The sequence below is a fragment of the Calypte anna genome, chromosome 15, assembly GCF_003957555.1.
Source record: "Calypte anna isolate BGI_N300 chromosome 15, bCalAnn1_v1.p, whole genome shotgun sequence".
In the NCBI taxonomy this organism is placed as follows: domain Eukaryota; kingdom Metazoa; phylum Chordata; class Aves; order Apodiformes; family Trochilidae; genus Calypte; species Calypte anna.
Genome location: NC_044261.1, coordinates 10,739,579 through 10,754,107, shown reverse-complemented (window position 1 = coordinate 10,754,107; position 14,529 = coordinate 10,739,579). Strand labels below are relative to the sequence as shown.

Sequence of the window (14,529 nt, the reverse complement as noted above, 5' to 3'; positions counted from 1 at the left end):
GCAAAGTAACCCTGTCCAGTGACTCAAAAGGGAAACACTCCGTATGAAACGCTTCTGATAACGCCATTTCCGGCATTTTTAACTGCTTCCAAGGCCGAGCAGCGAAACACCTAGTAGCGCCTGCCTATGCATCCCATGGGATGGAGCAGCTGGAGAAAAAACTCCAGGGAAATCCGGGGGTGTACGTGCGGAGCCCGGGAACAGCACCGAGAACACGGGACAGGAGAAGCAGCAAAGACGAAAGGGGCCGTAGAGGGAGAAAGGGAATGGAAAGGGGGAAAAAAAAAGCGGAAGGCGGAGAAATATACTGGAAGGGGGAGAAGAGGGGGAGGTGCGAGGAGAACGGGCTGGGCAGTGGGTGGGCCGGGGCCATGGAGCCGCCCGGCGGGGCGGGATCGCGCATGCGCAGGGCCCGGCGGAATTTGGGGCCGGGCACGGCGGAGCCATGGACCGGTTCGGCTGTGGGGTCATGGACCGGTTCGGCGGCGGGTCAGGGGAGTACGAGGCGGCAGAGCAGCAGCAGGAGCAGCTGTCCCGGCAGCAGGAGCAGCTGTCCCGGCAGCAGGAGCGGCACTACCGTCTGCTTTCCGAGCTGCAGACTCTGGTGAAGGCGCTGCCCAGGTGAGCGGGGGGCAGTGGCACAGGGCGCGGTGCGGGGGGCCTGGGTCGGGCTGGAACCGGAGCTGATTCAGTATCGCCCCCGGTACTGGCAGCTCCTGCCAGCAGCGTCTCTCCTACACGACGCTGAGCGACCTGGCGCTGGCGCTGCTGGACGGGACCGTCTTCGAGATAGTGCAAGGCCTGCTGGAGATCCAGCACCTGACCGAGAAGAACCTCTACAGCCAGCGCCTGCAGCTGCACAGCGAGCACCGCGGTGAGGGGGGACGGGCGGGCACTGGGGGTGCTGGTTCGGAACACCGGGGACAGGCGGTGGGGACAGTGTAGGGAGGTGGAGGGGACAGCGGGTGAGGTAAGGCCCGGGGCACCGGGGGGAGGTGGGAGGGCACCGGGGGTCAATTGCGGAGTGCTTGGGTGGGAGACACTGAGGGAAGGCCCAGGGCATTGGGGGACGGTGGGGGGGGAGCAGATGGTGCGGATCCTGGAGCAGCGGCTGGGGGAACACTGGAGGGGCTACTGGGTGGCAGTCCTGGGACACGGGTGGCAGTCCTGGGGCGCTGAGGGGACACTAGAAGGGCAGCTCAGGAGCACTGGGTGGGTGGGTGGCACTGAGGACACAGCTGGAAGGTGATGGGGACATTGTGGAGAGGAGGCGGGGCTGGGGCATCTGGAGGGGTGACACTGAGGGGGAAGGTGGTGGGGACACTGAGGACACAGGTGTTGCAGAGCGGGAGGGGCCATGCACTGACCTGCAGCATCTCCCTTGCAGGGATGAAGCAGGAGCTCTTCCACCGGCACAAGGAGGCCCAGCAGTGCTGCAGACCCCACAATCTGCCGCTCCTCCGTGCTGCACAGCAACGGGAGATGGAGGTGAGCAGGGCCCAGCCAGGCAACAGCCTTCCCCTGGCGTGGAGGTTGTGTCCCCTCCCCAGGGCTCTGACAGCCCCTTTGCTGCAGGACCTCTCCTGCATTGCAGCAACATCACAGGACCATCACAGCATCTCCAGAGGGTTTAACTAGTCACCTTCTCACCCCCACAGGAGCTACCAGTTGTCCTTTCTGGTATTGCTAGCACAGTCCGACATTCTTCACCCTGACCTCGTGGTCCCCAGCTCTTACTCTTTGTCCCTCCACAACCCCACCCTCAAGAATGGGGCACCCAGGTTCTTGACATCTGGGATAGTTGTGGTCCAGGCATGATCTGGGAATCATGGAATTGCCCACTCCAAAAGAGCAAGGGTCTCCCCAGTGCTTTGTTATTTAACAGACTGAAATCTGTATATAGATAGAGAATGAACTGATAGAAAATAGAGAAGGTATGTGAAATCTGCCACTATGAAAATGTAAAATGTGTATGTGAAAGGTATGTGAAATCTGCAATAGCAAGAAGAAAGCAGAGACTACTCAAACACATTTTACTCAGTAGCACTGATAAGGAGGAACTGGACTGAAATACTTAAGGATAGAAATAGTTTCTTTGAGCATCCAAAGGCATTTGGAGAAAGGTGCTTCAGTACAACTGGTACTTTAGCAAGGAGTTCCATAGGACTTTTATGTACATCAATGATAAGATAGAGGCATTTTTTATAAGGGAAAAGTAATTGTAAGTAGCTAGTTATCTTAATGGATGGAGTATAAATGTGGAGGGAAAGTTACTCCACATAAGGCAAACAGATAACTGTTCAAATACACAGGCTCTTTCCTGACCTTTGCCCGTGACAAGTAATATGCTACTGTTGGATCTTTTGTTTTGGTGTTGCCACATCCCTTGTTTCCTCTCGGGGTGACTAAAAGCAGGCTGAATCTTTATTAGTTGTCCCTGTTCTTTCTGTCTGGGAGTAAATTATACTTGAAGCAAGTAATAATCTGTACTGCCTGTTTTAAATAATTTCAGTATTGTCTTCATTCATTAAGTATGTGTCATTTCTCCTTGTCTTACATAATATGCAACTTCTCGTTTTCTTCTCTTCTATTTTTCTCTGCCAGGTGTTCCTTGACAGGTTCCTCTACCATGTTCTTCCCTTATTTTGCTCTGCTATTTCTGCTGTAGAGCATTTTGGGAATAGGTCGGTCACTGCAGTAACAATTGGTATGTGTTGGAGCTGCCCTCTGTGGTTAAAGTTTTCAACAACCAGCTCCCTGGGCTTAATAAAAGAGGTACTTTTTAAATGTCTGGCTTCCTAGTGGACCCTGTAACATTTTAAAAAGCTTTGCCCATCATACATTCAGCAGCCACCAGAGTTGAAGAAAAAACTTGTGTTTAAGCATTATTTTTCTCACATACTTTGTCACTTCTCTGTAGCCTAGAACTAGGAGCCAAGCCTAAACAGTGTGTAGGCAATTAAATCTGAATTTGTTCCAAGCCAAGTCACTTCTCCAGCACAGTGAACAGAAGAGATGATGGTGTGATGTCTCCTCCCTCCCCCAAGGTGGCTGGGAGGAAGGAAAGTCTGAAGAGCAAGGGATTTGAATCCTTCATATCTTCCACAAAGAGCATGAACCTTTAGACTGAAGAATGCATAAGGACAAAGCTTTCTTGGGTTCATTATTATCCTGTAGTGAAGGGAGGCAATTAGCCCTCTACCTCAGCTTTTGTTGAGGTTTGATGGAGTCCTGAGTCTTCACTAAGAAAGTGTAGTTCTGCAAAACTTTTCCAAAGTTGCCTGTGGACATAATTAAAAAGGTAAGACACCAATTGACTGCCTGACATCCAAGAAAGGTTACATGAGGTAGCTCTTGCTCCTCAGGTAATAATTGCTCTTGATTCAGGTTAGGCCTTTTGCAGAGAGCTGCTGAGTCGTCCATCCAGACAAACCTTGGCTCTTTTCCAGAGACATCTGTTCAAATTCTGGATTCTCCCCAGGATGTGAAGCAGTGCACAGGCTTTTGGCTTTCCTCTCAGATGTATCTGTCTGGGTCTCTTAAACCACCAGTCACTGATGTAGGAAATCTCAGACTTTGTGACTTCTACCTTTCTGTGCAGCAAGGCCCTGTGAATATTTCCAGCTATGTGCCTGCCTGTTTACTGTGTTACAAAGGGGCAGCTGTGCCCAAGGAAAATATGTAAACTTGTGCCTGCAGGAGAAAGTGAAAATTAAAATTCCTGCAAGAGAAGGATTCTGTGCTTAGATGGGATTTGATGCCTTCTGACTTCCCCTGTATCTTGCTTAGTGCCACCCAAGCAGTTTGTCCCCTCACCTCTCCGCACATGCAGCTTTTTATTTGAGCTGGGCTCTCCTCATCCCCTGCAGTCCTCCTTTTTGGCTTTCCCGTCTCCAGCAGAGTTTCTGGTAGGTTGAGGTTTCCTCCAGAGCTCCAGCACCCCTTCTAGCAGAGCATGCGAGTGCTCTCAGAGCACATTGTTGAAGATCCAACACTTCTGATTTCCAGTGTGCCTTTGATGTGCCAAATGGTCACTGCTCCATTTCATCTGCAGCAGCAATGCCGAACTGTCTCTGCTGAGTTTTAGGCAGATGTCAGCAAGGCAGGATAATGTTCTCTGCCAAAAGTAGAGCCCCAGCACACTAGTCCCAAGGGAAACTTCAGCTTATTGTTGTCAGTACAAAAACTGGCTTTCCAGTTGCAAAGTTAGGTTTTTTAGGAGTTTGGCTTCTTTGGTGAATAAATAGAGCTGGAGCTGTAAATCACACCTAGATACTGTGTGTTCAGGGAACATGGAGGCTTAGGGAAGCCTCCAGGCTTGGCACCTTGGTGACTGCTGGTGTCCTTTGTTACTCCTCCAAGTCTGACTTCAGCCTCACCAGTCCTGTCAGGGATAGGAGTTCTTGGATCCCTGTTTTCTTTCGAACCCCTGTTGCTGGAGTGCATGGCTGTATCCTGCAGCTCAGGCCTTGGCTTCCCAGGAATATTGATTCATGCACCAATCTGTTGCTCATGGTCTTTCCTGGACTAAAGACACCCAGAAAGCAGGCTGGTCCCAGTGATTCATGAGTGGTAGCTTGCTCTAGGCATCACAAGTGGAGTAAGTGAGATGTGGGGCTGTGCTTGCTCCCTCTCCTGTCCTTGGGACTCAAGTGCTGCAGGATCTGGTGGCTCTTCGGTTTTGGTAACAGACAGATGAGAAAAGATAGAAGGAAGGCAAATACTCTGCTATTTTTCCTGTTGTCTGTTATCTGCTTCAGGCTGTGGAGCAACGAATTCGAGAGGAGCAGCGAATGATGGATGAGAAGATAGTCTTGGAGCTAGACCAGAAGGTGATAGACCAGCAGAGCACTCTGGAAAAGGCTGGGGTGTCCGGCTTCTACATCACCACAAACCCACAGGTTGGTGTTTAGGAAGCGTAACAACTGACAGTACTCTCGTGTTAATATCTTTATTTAAAAAAACAGCAACCAACAAACCAAAACAAAACCACCCTTGAACTTAATGAATTCTGAACCACTGAGTCAGAAAGAATGATCAGTCCTTTGTGTCATCAGCTGACAGCCATCGTGTCCTTGGTTGGCATAGTAGCAGAAGCCAAAACCTATCAAAAAGGGCAACATCCCCAGCTTTCTGCAATGATCTTCCCTGTCTGGGGGGAAGAAACGCTGTGCCCACAGCATGCAGTCCTGTCACTGTGCAGTGGGTCTGAATAGTACTAAAAGAAGTGGCTGCATATGTTTTTCACTTTTGTACCTCACTTAGCTGTACAAGTTGCCTTTGAAAAATCCTTTTATCAGGCATCTTACTAATTCTTGCATGTGACTTACTGAAGATGACAATCTCAGACTGTGATTAGAAAATCATTCTTGGTTTCCCTGGTGCATCTGAGCTTAAAACTCGAGAGCAGTCGCCTGGGTTTTTCTCTGTTGTCTTAACGCCACCACAGGAATGAAAAATAAAACTTCCAAAGTCTCACTGTAATGCCACAGAAGTTTGCAGAGAATGCAGGAACAGGCTGTTCTTAATCTTCAGCTGATTAAATTTCACTTTGATAGAGACCTACTGGTGCGAAACGATGGCTTAAAGTTAGTTAAACCAGCGTTTTCTGAAACCCACACAATTCCTGGTTGTGTAGCCTTGAACAAGCCTCTTATTTTTCCTGTGCTGCTGTTCCTCAGCTGTATAATGAAAGCTCTTTCTCTCCCCTCCTGCCCCCTCCTTTTATGTTATTTTAGTAAGTAATAACTCTTAACAGGGTTCCTATTTGCTGGGGTTTATTTATGTTTGCCTTGATGATAGCTGGCAAACTAGGCCCCGACCTTGGCTTGCACCCCTGAATGCCACCATCAGATAAGAAATCACTGCTGGAATCTGCTCTACACACGTTTCCCATCAGCTGCTGTGTTTCCCCCAGTCTGTTGTATCAAATGCCCACTTATGCAGTTGATATGGTTTTATAAAAACAGGTTTTTATTTCTGAGTTGTAATGTCTGCAAGTCTGAGTCACAGCATGGGGCTCACTGAATTAGCTACTCTGCCATGTAGTCTTTGTGCTAAATGACTTGTGAGCTAAGTGTGAGTAAAGGACATGCAGATGGTAAGGAAACCATAAGCTGTTCTTGGTGACTGTAGGAGATGGTGGTCTGCACTTATTTACAGTCCTGAAAAAGGGAGTTTTTGAAAGGGAATGTCATACCTAGAGGGAACTGGAGGCACAGCCTAGCAGTGTATCACACGTCTTGGACTGCACTCCAAGGGCACCCACAGCAATGCCTCCTGCTGCCTGCCCAGCTGTGCCTGAGGGAGGGGAGGTGTTGGAGATGGAGAGGAGGGAGCTGTGCTGCGCCAAGAAACTCCACAGGGATGTGTGGCTATGCCAGGGGACACTACTGCCCCGCTCCTGAAGGCTACTTCAGAAGTGAAAACCTGCAGAACTGGCTGGCTTGTGCTGTGGTTATCACTAAATCAGAGTCAAGAAAAGAACTCTTCTCTATCCTTAATGAACCATAAAGCCCTGCAGTTCCTCAGACAGCTACAGTGTGCAGCTAAGATACTACTGCCTTGTATTTTGTAGAAATGCTTAAACAAGATTAAGCCATTGTTTCTTTTTACTTTTGTTCCCTGAAAGTTAGCAGCTCTTGAGTGGGTGGTACAAACCAGTGCTTTCTGCTTTCTACAGCAGGGAACAGGATCAGCTTAATCTTGCAAACATGTCTCTCCTTTGCAGGAGCTCACTTTACAGATGAATTTGCTGGAACTGATTCGGAAGTTACAACAGAAGGAATCTGAGTCTGAGAAAGCTTTTTCCTGAATGAGCAAATCTTCTGTTTTCTGTCCAGAGTTTTCTTCTGACTTCCCTCTAAAGAACAGACTGTTAATGCCTTTGCTTGATACTGTGCCAGGAAGAGGCTACTGGCTGTAGAAGAAATAGCTGAGGCCCTTAGATAACCTTAGAGCTGGGGGGTGCAGACCCCAGAGCAGGGGTGTGGGTGGGAGCATCAGGCTGTCTCTCCTGTCCTCAGAGCAAGATGTGTGCTGCACGTCCTGCTAAGATGAGAGGCAATGGAGGATGCTGAGATCTGTCCCGGGCAGCCCACACCCTCAGGGAGCCTGGGGAGATGGGGAGGGGCATGGCAGCAGCAAAGCTGACCCTGTGGTGTGGGGCTGAGCCCTGTGCTCAGGTGGATTGCACTGAACGAGAGAGCAGTGTCACCTCCAAACTGCAGTCACCTCTTCTGATGCAGGGAGGAGGAGGAGGAGTGAGTGTCTCTGGGAGGGGAGAGGGACAGCATCCAGTGCTGCCTCACCCTGGCAGATGGTTTGCAGATGGAGAAAAAAATGTCCAAGGTTTATCTACAAAAGAATGATTCTGTGTGTGTCGAGGCTGAAAGAGCCTCTGAAACAGGCAGCCCCTCCCCCGGGAGGCCTCTGCACAGATACCACCATCAGCTTTATTAAAGGAAGATCTCTGGCCTCTTCCCACCGTTACTGGACTGTGATGTTTGCAGTGTTCCCTCCCAACTTGGACAGCAGAGAAGGCTTCAGAGATTTGCCTGTGTTACTTTAAGCCAGCTTCTAAATGGAGAAAAATAAAATACTCTGTCCTACACCTTTCTAAATGTCAGTGGTTGCAGTTACGGTTGTCCCCTCCCTGCTTGACGAGCATGTGGTTTGGGGGTACTAGAGTAAAGCTGCATGAGAACTTAAAGAGACCTCTCCTGGTGGAGACCTTTCCTGAGAGCCTGATTCCCACTCCTACAACTCAGAGGGTCAGCACTGTGTGGGTGTCCCTGGGAAATGAGATGGTGCAAGGGACTAAGCAGTGCTGTTCTTCATGGATGAACTTTGAGTCAAGAGAAGCTGTTGGTGGCTCAAAGACTTGGGCAATGGTGTGTTGAAGGGCTCTGCGTACAGCTGGGATTTCTCCAACATTCCCAGAGCAAGTTTTGGATTTGGGAGGCATTGCTTTCATGTTGCTCTTGCCTGCATCCTCTGCTGTTCTTGCAGCAGTCTCTTCATAACAGAAGGCAGCATTTGAAGATTCAGTATGCTCTTAACTAAAAAGGCTGAGAAACGGGTCAGTACCCTGTGGCCAGGGTCCAGTGAGCCCTTGTGTTCATTTGGAAGCTGATCATGTAAGCTGGAGTAGGAGGCCACTGCAGAGCTGGAGAACCAGCTAAAGGAAACCCACAGAGGTGTTCGTGGAGGTTGTGGGTGGCCTGTTAGGGAGAGGTGGTGGTGGAGGAGTTGCCGAGTACTGTACCATAGGCAAACACTGAAGATCAGCAGCTACAAGGACAAATGAGGCTTCTGCAAATTCAGGGTTGAGCCATCCCCCCATTTCCAGTACAGGTGGGGTACTCCTCCCCACAGCAATGTGCTACTGTGGTTCAGCTGCTGGAGACAAAAGTTACCACTCTTGAGGGGGTTTCTGCCTCCTGCAGGAAAATCCCCAGCTGGAAAGTGGACTGATGCAGGACCTGCACCAGTGTAGGATCCCCACGAATCACCTCAAACTGTGTTGTCCTTTGGTCCTCAGCTGGGAGCCCTGCACTGATGTGTCGAGGAGCAGAGTGGTCCCCATCCCACTCTGGAGATCCCTTTGTCCTGTATGAGATGACACCTGCAGACATGGTAGTCTGGTGCTGACCAGGTGAAAGCAGCATCCCTATTCCTCTGTGTCCAGAGCTATTAGCAAGGACTCTGCCAGTGGGTTCAGCCCTTCTGAGTGGGCCAGAATTCCCCACCAGCCAGGAGAGCTGGTCACTGACACCTTCACTGCTAGGGAGATGGTTCTAGGGATGGCAGTGACTGTTCTGCCACTGCCATGACAACAGCAACTCTCTAGCTTCCCACTCCCACCATCTGCTCTGCAGCTCTGCCAGGCAGAGCATCCAAGCTGAAATTTTCCATCGCTGTGGTCAGGTTGTGTTTCAGGAAGGCTTTCCATGTGATGTGGAGGTGGCAGGGTCATTGGTGGAAAAGGTTATCCTAAGGGAACCAAGTTCTTGTTTCCCTTGAGAGGGAGGGAATTTTGGGTCAGCACGATTTCAGAGCAGGAAGCTTGCTCAGCCTGCCCACCCCACACCCCAGGCACTGCTGGGCAGGATGAGGTCAAGCATCCACAAATATTTTTCCAAGCAAGTGCCTTTCTGTCACTAGAGGGTGACGCCTTCCCACAGCACTGCCTATGTCCCATCCTTGGAAGCAGAGCTGGAACCCCCTGTCTGCAACCTCCTCTCAGGCAGTTGCAGAGAGCCAGAAGGTCTCCTCTCAGCTTCCTGTGCTCCAGGCTGAACACCCCCAGCTCCCTCAGCTGCTCCTGGGCAGACATGTGCTTCAGACCCTTCCCAGTGATCCCTTTCCAGCACCCCCCCATGGGGCTGGTGTCCAGCACGCAGCCAAAAGGTCGTGGGGACCCACGGGATGCTCTCGGTGCTCTACTAAAAATTCATCACCGTCTCTGTGGGAGTGGGGGGTGCTCCCGTTACCCCAGCCCAGCTACGGAGGAGACACCCCGTAGGGATGCGGAGGTTGTTCATCCTCACACAGCCCCTGGACCAGTTCCCTGGGGGCTCCGGCAGCCGCCGCGCCCGTCCCCGCCCTTCCGCCGGTCCGGAAGGCGGAGCCGGGAGAGCGGAGCAGGTGGGGCGGGCCGGGCCAGGCCGTGGAGGAGCCGCGCGGTGTCCCCGCGTAGGTGAGCGGGGCCTGCGGACCCCTCCGGAGCGGCGGGACCGGGGTGGGACTGCGGGGCCGGCATCGCGGTGGGGTCAGCGGGGATGAAACATTCCCTCCATCCCCGGCTGGGGTTGGGTCCGGAGGCCGAACCCCGCCTCACACACAACCTGTCCCCAATCCCCCTCTCCCTTTCCGGGTGCGATCCCGGAGCCTCCGCCCGGCTGTGGGTGAGATGGGGTCGGGCCCCCGGTGCTGCCGGACGCGGGGGTTCGGTGGCGGCTGAGCGGGGCTGGGGGGGGCTCGGCCAGCGCGGGGGTTGCCCACCGGCCGTTTGTCCCCAGCGGCAGCGTCGTGTCCTCAGGTGGTGGTGGCCTTTGCGGGACCTTTTGCCCTCCGAAACAGAGGGAGCCAGGGATAAGGGCTGCACCCAGCGGTGCGAGCCCTCGCGGCAGGTTTAGGGATAGGGAGATAGGAATCCCGGGACCGGGAGGAGGGCGACTGGGAGAGCATCCCCCCAGATTACAGACCACCCAACGGGGCAGCCCTGAAGTGGCACCTGAAGGTCCCCAGAACTGTGTCCTCTCGCCGTCATGGTGGCAGCTGCCAGCTTGGGCTGGACCCTGGGCACTTGATATGTTTCCTGGATTGGCTGGGGACGTGTCCACGTCCTCACAGGAGCTGCTTTGGACTTCCTCCTGCACACATCTGCACCGTGCCTGGGCTTTCCCTGGGGAAGCAGCAAGGTGTTGGGAGAGGGGACACTGCATGCCCCCTTGGGAGGCCCCCAGCACACCAGGCAGAAGGTCTGGGAGATGTTGGGTAAGATGGAGGGGAAGCAGCAAAGAAACCTTCATCACGGCCAGAGCAGCCTAGTTTGAGCTGTAATGCATCTCTGGTTCGAAAAGAAAAGCCTGGGTGGTCCTGCCCTGGGGGTGCTGGGGTTCCCCTCTCACCTGACGTACAAGGCTGTCTGTCCTGTACCATCACTCTGGTGGAGGACATGCTCCGGTGCTGAGCTCCACACTGGCTGAGGAGTTAGGAACACTTTAAATGTTCCCCTGCTGGGTTTTCCACCCTGTCCTCACCACCCCATACCTCCCTGCAGGAGGGTATGCTCACACCTTCCTCCTCCTCTGGTAGGTCCCCAGGCAGTCTCCAGCTGTAGACTCCTCCCACTGCCTGCAGGATGGCGAGATGGCTGCCACGCTCTACCGACCTGACCCGCTTCTGCCAGAAACTCAACCGGGTGAAGACCTTAGAGGACGACATGATGGAAACATCCTTCAACAGATGCCTTTCCACCGTCGACTTGACACTTCTGGGCGTTGGGGGCATGGTGGGCTCTGGGCTCTACGTCCTCACAGGTACTGTGGCCAAAGAGATTGCCGGCCCAGCCGTCATTGTCTCCTTCATCATTGCCGGCTTTGCCTCGCTCCTGGCTGCTCTCTGCTATGCTGAGTTTGGAGCCCGAGTACCAAAAACGGGCTCTGCTTATATGTTCACCTACGTGTCTGTGGGTGAGATCTGGGCCTTCCTCATCGGTTGGAATGTGCTTCTGGAGTACATGATTGGGGGAGCCGCAGTGGCCAGGGCCTGGAGCGGCTACCTGGACTCTATCTTCAATCACAAGATAAAAAACTTCACTGAGACCCACGTGGGCACCTGGCAGGTGCCATTCCTGGCTCACTACCCCGACTTTCTGGCTGCAGCCATCCTGCTGGTAGCCACTGCCTTCATCTCCTTTGGGGCTAAAGTGTCTTCCTGGCTCAACCATGTCTTCTCGGCCATCAGTATGGGTGTCATCCTCTTCATTCTCATCATGGGCTTCATCCTCGCACAGCCCAAGAACTGGAGTACCCAGGAGGGTGGCTTTGCCCCATTTGGGCTGTCAGGTATCATGGCAGGCACAGCCACCTGCTTCTATGCCTTTGTTGGCTTTGATGTGATTGCTGCCTCCAGTGAAGAAGCCAGGAACCCACAGCGGGCTGTCCCCAGGGCCATTGCTTTCTCCTTGGGGCTGGCCACTGGGGCCTACATCCTCGTGTCGATGGTGCTGACACTGATGGTGCCCTGGCACACACTAGACCCCGACTCTGCCCTGGCAGATGCATTTTACAGGAGGGGCTACTCCTGGGCAGGGTTCCTGGTGGCTGCTGGTTCCATCTGTGGTGAGTACAGGCAGTGGTGGTGGGACCTGCCACCCCACTTGCAACGGGAGCTGGGAACCAGGGTGGTTTGGGTCTAATGTCCTCCTTCTTCTTCCCGTTCCTCAGCAATGAACACGGTCCTGCTGAGCAACCTCTTCTCCCTGCCACGTATCGTCTATGCCATGGCCGAGGATGGGCTCTTCTTCCAGGTCTTCTCCCGAGTGCATCCTCGCACACAGGTGCCAGTCATCGGCATTGTGGTCTTTGGGCTGCTGATGGCCTTGTTGGCCCTTGTCTTTGACCTGGAGGCCCTGGTGCAGTTCCTGTCCATCGGCACGCTGCTGGCCTACACCTTTGTGGCTGCCAGCATCATCATCCTGCGCTTCCAGCAGCAGAAGGTGGAACCCCGTGCACCGGCAGCCGGTTGCCGACCCAGCCCTGAGCCCCATGAGGGTTCATCTACCAGCGAGCTGAAGGAGTACGAGTCCTTCTCTGACAAGCTCCAGCTGGTGGACAGGGACAAAAGCAAAGAGCACCGGGAGCCAGGGCAGCTGAAGGCAGCTTTTGAGCCCTACCTGGAGTTCCTCAGCGACTTCTACCCAGGCGAGGTGGTCACAGTAGCCGTGGTGACCCTGATGGTGTCTGCCATCTGCCTCTGCTCCATCTTGGCGTTTGGCAACACCCACCTCCACCTGCCCACCTGGAGCTACTCCCTGTTGTTGGTCCTCTTCAGCCTGGGCTTCCTCCTCAGCCTCTTCCTTATCTGGGCACATGAGCAGCAGCATGGCACACAGACCTTCCAGGTATATCCATGGGTCCCTCTGCTGGGGTGTACAGGGTGGGAGCTGCTCTGATGGACCCGCAAGGTGTGAGTGAAAGCACTCCAATTGCTAAAGGAGGAGGGACAAGGGTGTCATCAAGCATGGAGTGTAGGGAGGTGGTGGTGCCTGCGGTGTCACTCTGCACAGTCAGGAGGGGACATCAGGCACTGGAATGGGCTGCCCAGTGAAGTAGTGGATTCTCCGTCCCTGGAGATATTTAAAAAGAGACTGCATGTGGCACTCAGTGCCATGGTCTAGCAACTGCAACGGTGGGTCAAGGGTTGGACTTGATGATCTCTGAGGTCCCTTCCAACCCAGCCAATTCTATGATTCTATGATCCCCAGCAGCTCAGTGTCTATCCCATGGGATCACTTTTGCCCACCCTGGTCTCCCTCCTCTGCATCCTCACAGCCCCCCACTTCAATTCTGCCTATCCCAGCTCCTTCTGCCCTTGGTCTTCATGGTGCTAGCTACATGATGGAGCTCTTCAATCTCCCAACTGCTTTTATGCCTCTTGTGCAGTGCCACCTCCCTTCCCTGCCCCAGCTTCTTCAGCAAGGACCCCATTGCCCCTGGGTGGTGCCAGGAGCTTGTTTGATCCTTGTGATGGTGCCTCTGGGCTGGTTCCAGTGCCAGTATCCACTCTGCCAGCCCAGCATGTGGCCTGGCTCCCAGCTCCTGCCTCCCTGACTGACCATTGTTCATTTCACTGCCTTTTTCTGGGAAAAAAAATGTAATTTTGGAAACTCCATAGTGACAGTCACTTTGTTCCTTGCATTTACCAGAGCCGGATTTTGTCTCTATGGTTTTAAGGATGGTGTCACCACTCCTGACTCCGTTTCTCCCACAGATTCCCCTGGTACCCCTCTCTCCAGCACTGAGCATCATCCTCAACATCTACCTGATGCTGAAGCTCAGCTACATGACGTGGCTCCGCTTTGCCATCTGGCTGCTCTTAGGTGGGTGCTTGCGTGGTGGCTGCTTTGGAGGGAGAGGGGAACTGGGCTTATCTGGGGGAACTGGGCTGATCTCAGCAACAGCCAATGGCTTCAGTACCTCTTTTCCCCAGTGATGGGTTTACAGTTCATGTCGTGCCTCTCTCTGCCACCAATTTCCCTTTGGAGACACAAGCTGAGGTCTCCCAGCATCTCCCTGACCGTCTCTGGTTCCAGGAGTGTTACCACTTGTTCCTGTTAGGGTTTGGATCCACCTTCAAGCTCCAAACCAGAACAAGCCCCTGCTCCCTGGGGCTTGAGGAGCCCACCCCAGCAAGAGGCTGCCCCTTCTCAGGGACTGGCGCTGCCCTCTTGCTCTCACCACCCTGCAGGATCCTTTTCCACCTGCAAGCAGCTCAGTTAAGCCCCCCTGGTGCTGTGGCTTGTGCTGCTCTGCCAGGATGCCTGTTGCATCACTGCCAGCCCTCAGCCACTGCTCTCCATGTCCTTGCTGCAGGGCTACTCGTCTACTTTGGTTATGGCATCTGGCACAGCAAGGAGAACCTGCGGGAGCTGCGGCCCCAGAGCGTCAGTGCCCGCTACGTGGTGTTCCCCAGCAGCAGCCTGGAGGAGCGGGTGCAGGCGGTGCAGCCCAGCTCCCAGCCTGACCCCGGCCCACCCGACACCGACACTAACGACTGCAAGAGATGACACTTCAGGGAACAGGGGCTGTGGCAGCGACTGACCCCCTCTGCTCCTCCTGGTCCCTTCAGCAGCAGAGCCACTGGAGCTGCCCTGGGCTTGTGGCTGCATCTGGAAATGTGGAGGATGCTTGTCCTTCCCCACCAGCTCCCTGCAGGGCGGCAAGGGGTGCACTGGCTCCTTCCCTCCTCAGCCCCAGCACTCAGGAGTAGGGTCTCAGTCCCCTCAGCCTGCTGTCTACC

General features: G+C 53.7%; 2 protein-coding genes across 4 annotated transcripts; both read left to right on the top strand.

Annotated features, from left to right (window-relative positions):
• The first annotated feature begins 402 nt into the window (after positions 1-402).
• LOC103535429 (DiGeorge syndrome critical region gene 6 like) lies at positions 403-7,612 on the top strand. Its single transcript, XM_030460538.1, has 5 exons — positions 403-621; positions 714-874; positions 1,388-1,488; positions 4,761-4,901; positions 6,731-7,612. The coding sequence occupies exons 1-5, from the start codon at positions 446-448 to the stop codon at positions 6,812-6,814; spliced, it is 663 nt and encodes a 220-aa protein (XP_030316398.1). The 5' UTR covers positions 403-445; the 3' UTR covers positions 6,815-7,612.
• Positions 7,613-9,620: 2,008 nt separating this feature from the next.
• Positions 9,621-14,300, top strand: SLC7A4 (solute carrier family 7 member 4). Of its 3 annotated transcripts, none has more exons than XM_030460534.1 (5): positions 9,621-9,700; positions 10,822-11,849; positions 11,955-12,631; positions 13,501-13,609; positions 14,103-14,300. In XM_030460534.1, the coding sequence occupies exons 2-5, from the start codon at positions 10,868-10,870 to the stop codon at positions 14,294-14,296; spliced, it is 1,962 nt and encodes a 653-aa protein (XP_030316394.1). In that variant the 5' UTR covers positions 9,621-9,700; positions 10,822-10,867; the 3' UTR covers positions 14,297-14,300. The 3 variants fall into 3 exon arrangements, with proteins under 3 accessions (XP_030316394.1, XP_030316395.1, XP_030316396.1); XM_030460535.1 differs by having other exon boundaries at positions 9,651-9,696; XM_030460536.1 differs by lacking the exon at positions 9,621-9,700 and adding an exon at positions 9,853-9,908.
• The last annotated feature ends 229 nt before the right edge of the window (positions 14,301-14,529 follow it).

Coding starts and splice junctions, on each gene's coding strand:
- SLC7A4 (XM_030460534.1), top strand. CDS start 10,868: ATGGCGAGATGGCTGCCACGCTCTACCGACCTGACCCGCTTCTGCCAG. Junction 11,850..11,954: donor GGCTGCTGGTTCCATCTGTG/GTGAGTACAGGC, acceptor CCCGTTCCTCAG/CAATGAACACGGTCCTGCTG. Junction 12,632..13,500: donor ATGGCACACAGACCTTCCAG/GTATATCCATGG, acceptor TTTCTCCCACAG/ATTCCCCTGGTACCCCTCTC.
- LOC103535429 (XM_030460538.1), top strand. CDS start 446: ATGGACCGGTTCGGCTGTGGGGTCATGGACCGGTTCGGCGGCGGGTCA. Junction 1,489..4,760: donor CACAGCAACGGGAGATGGAG/GTGAGCAGGGCC, acceptor TATCTGCTTCAG/GCTGTGGAGCAACGAATTCG. Junction 4,902..6,730: donor ACATCACCACAAACCCACAG/GTTGGTGTTTAG, acceptor TCTCCTTTGCAG/GAGCTCACTTTACAGATGAA.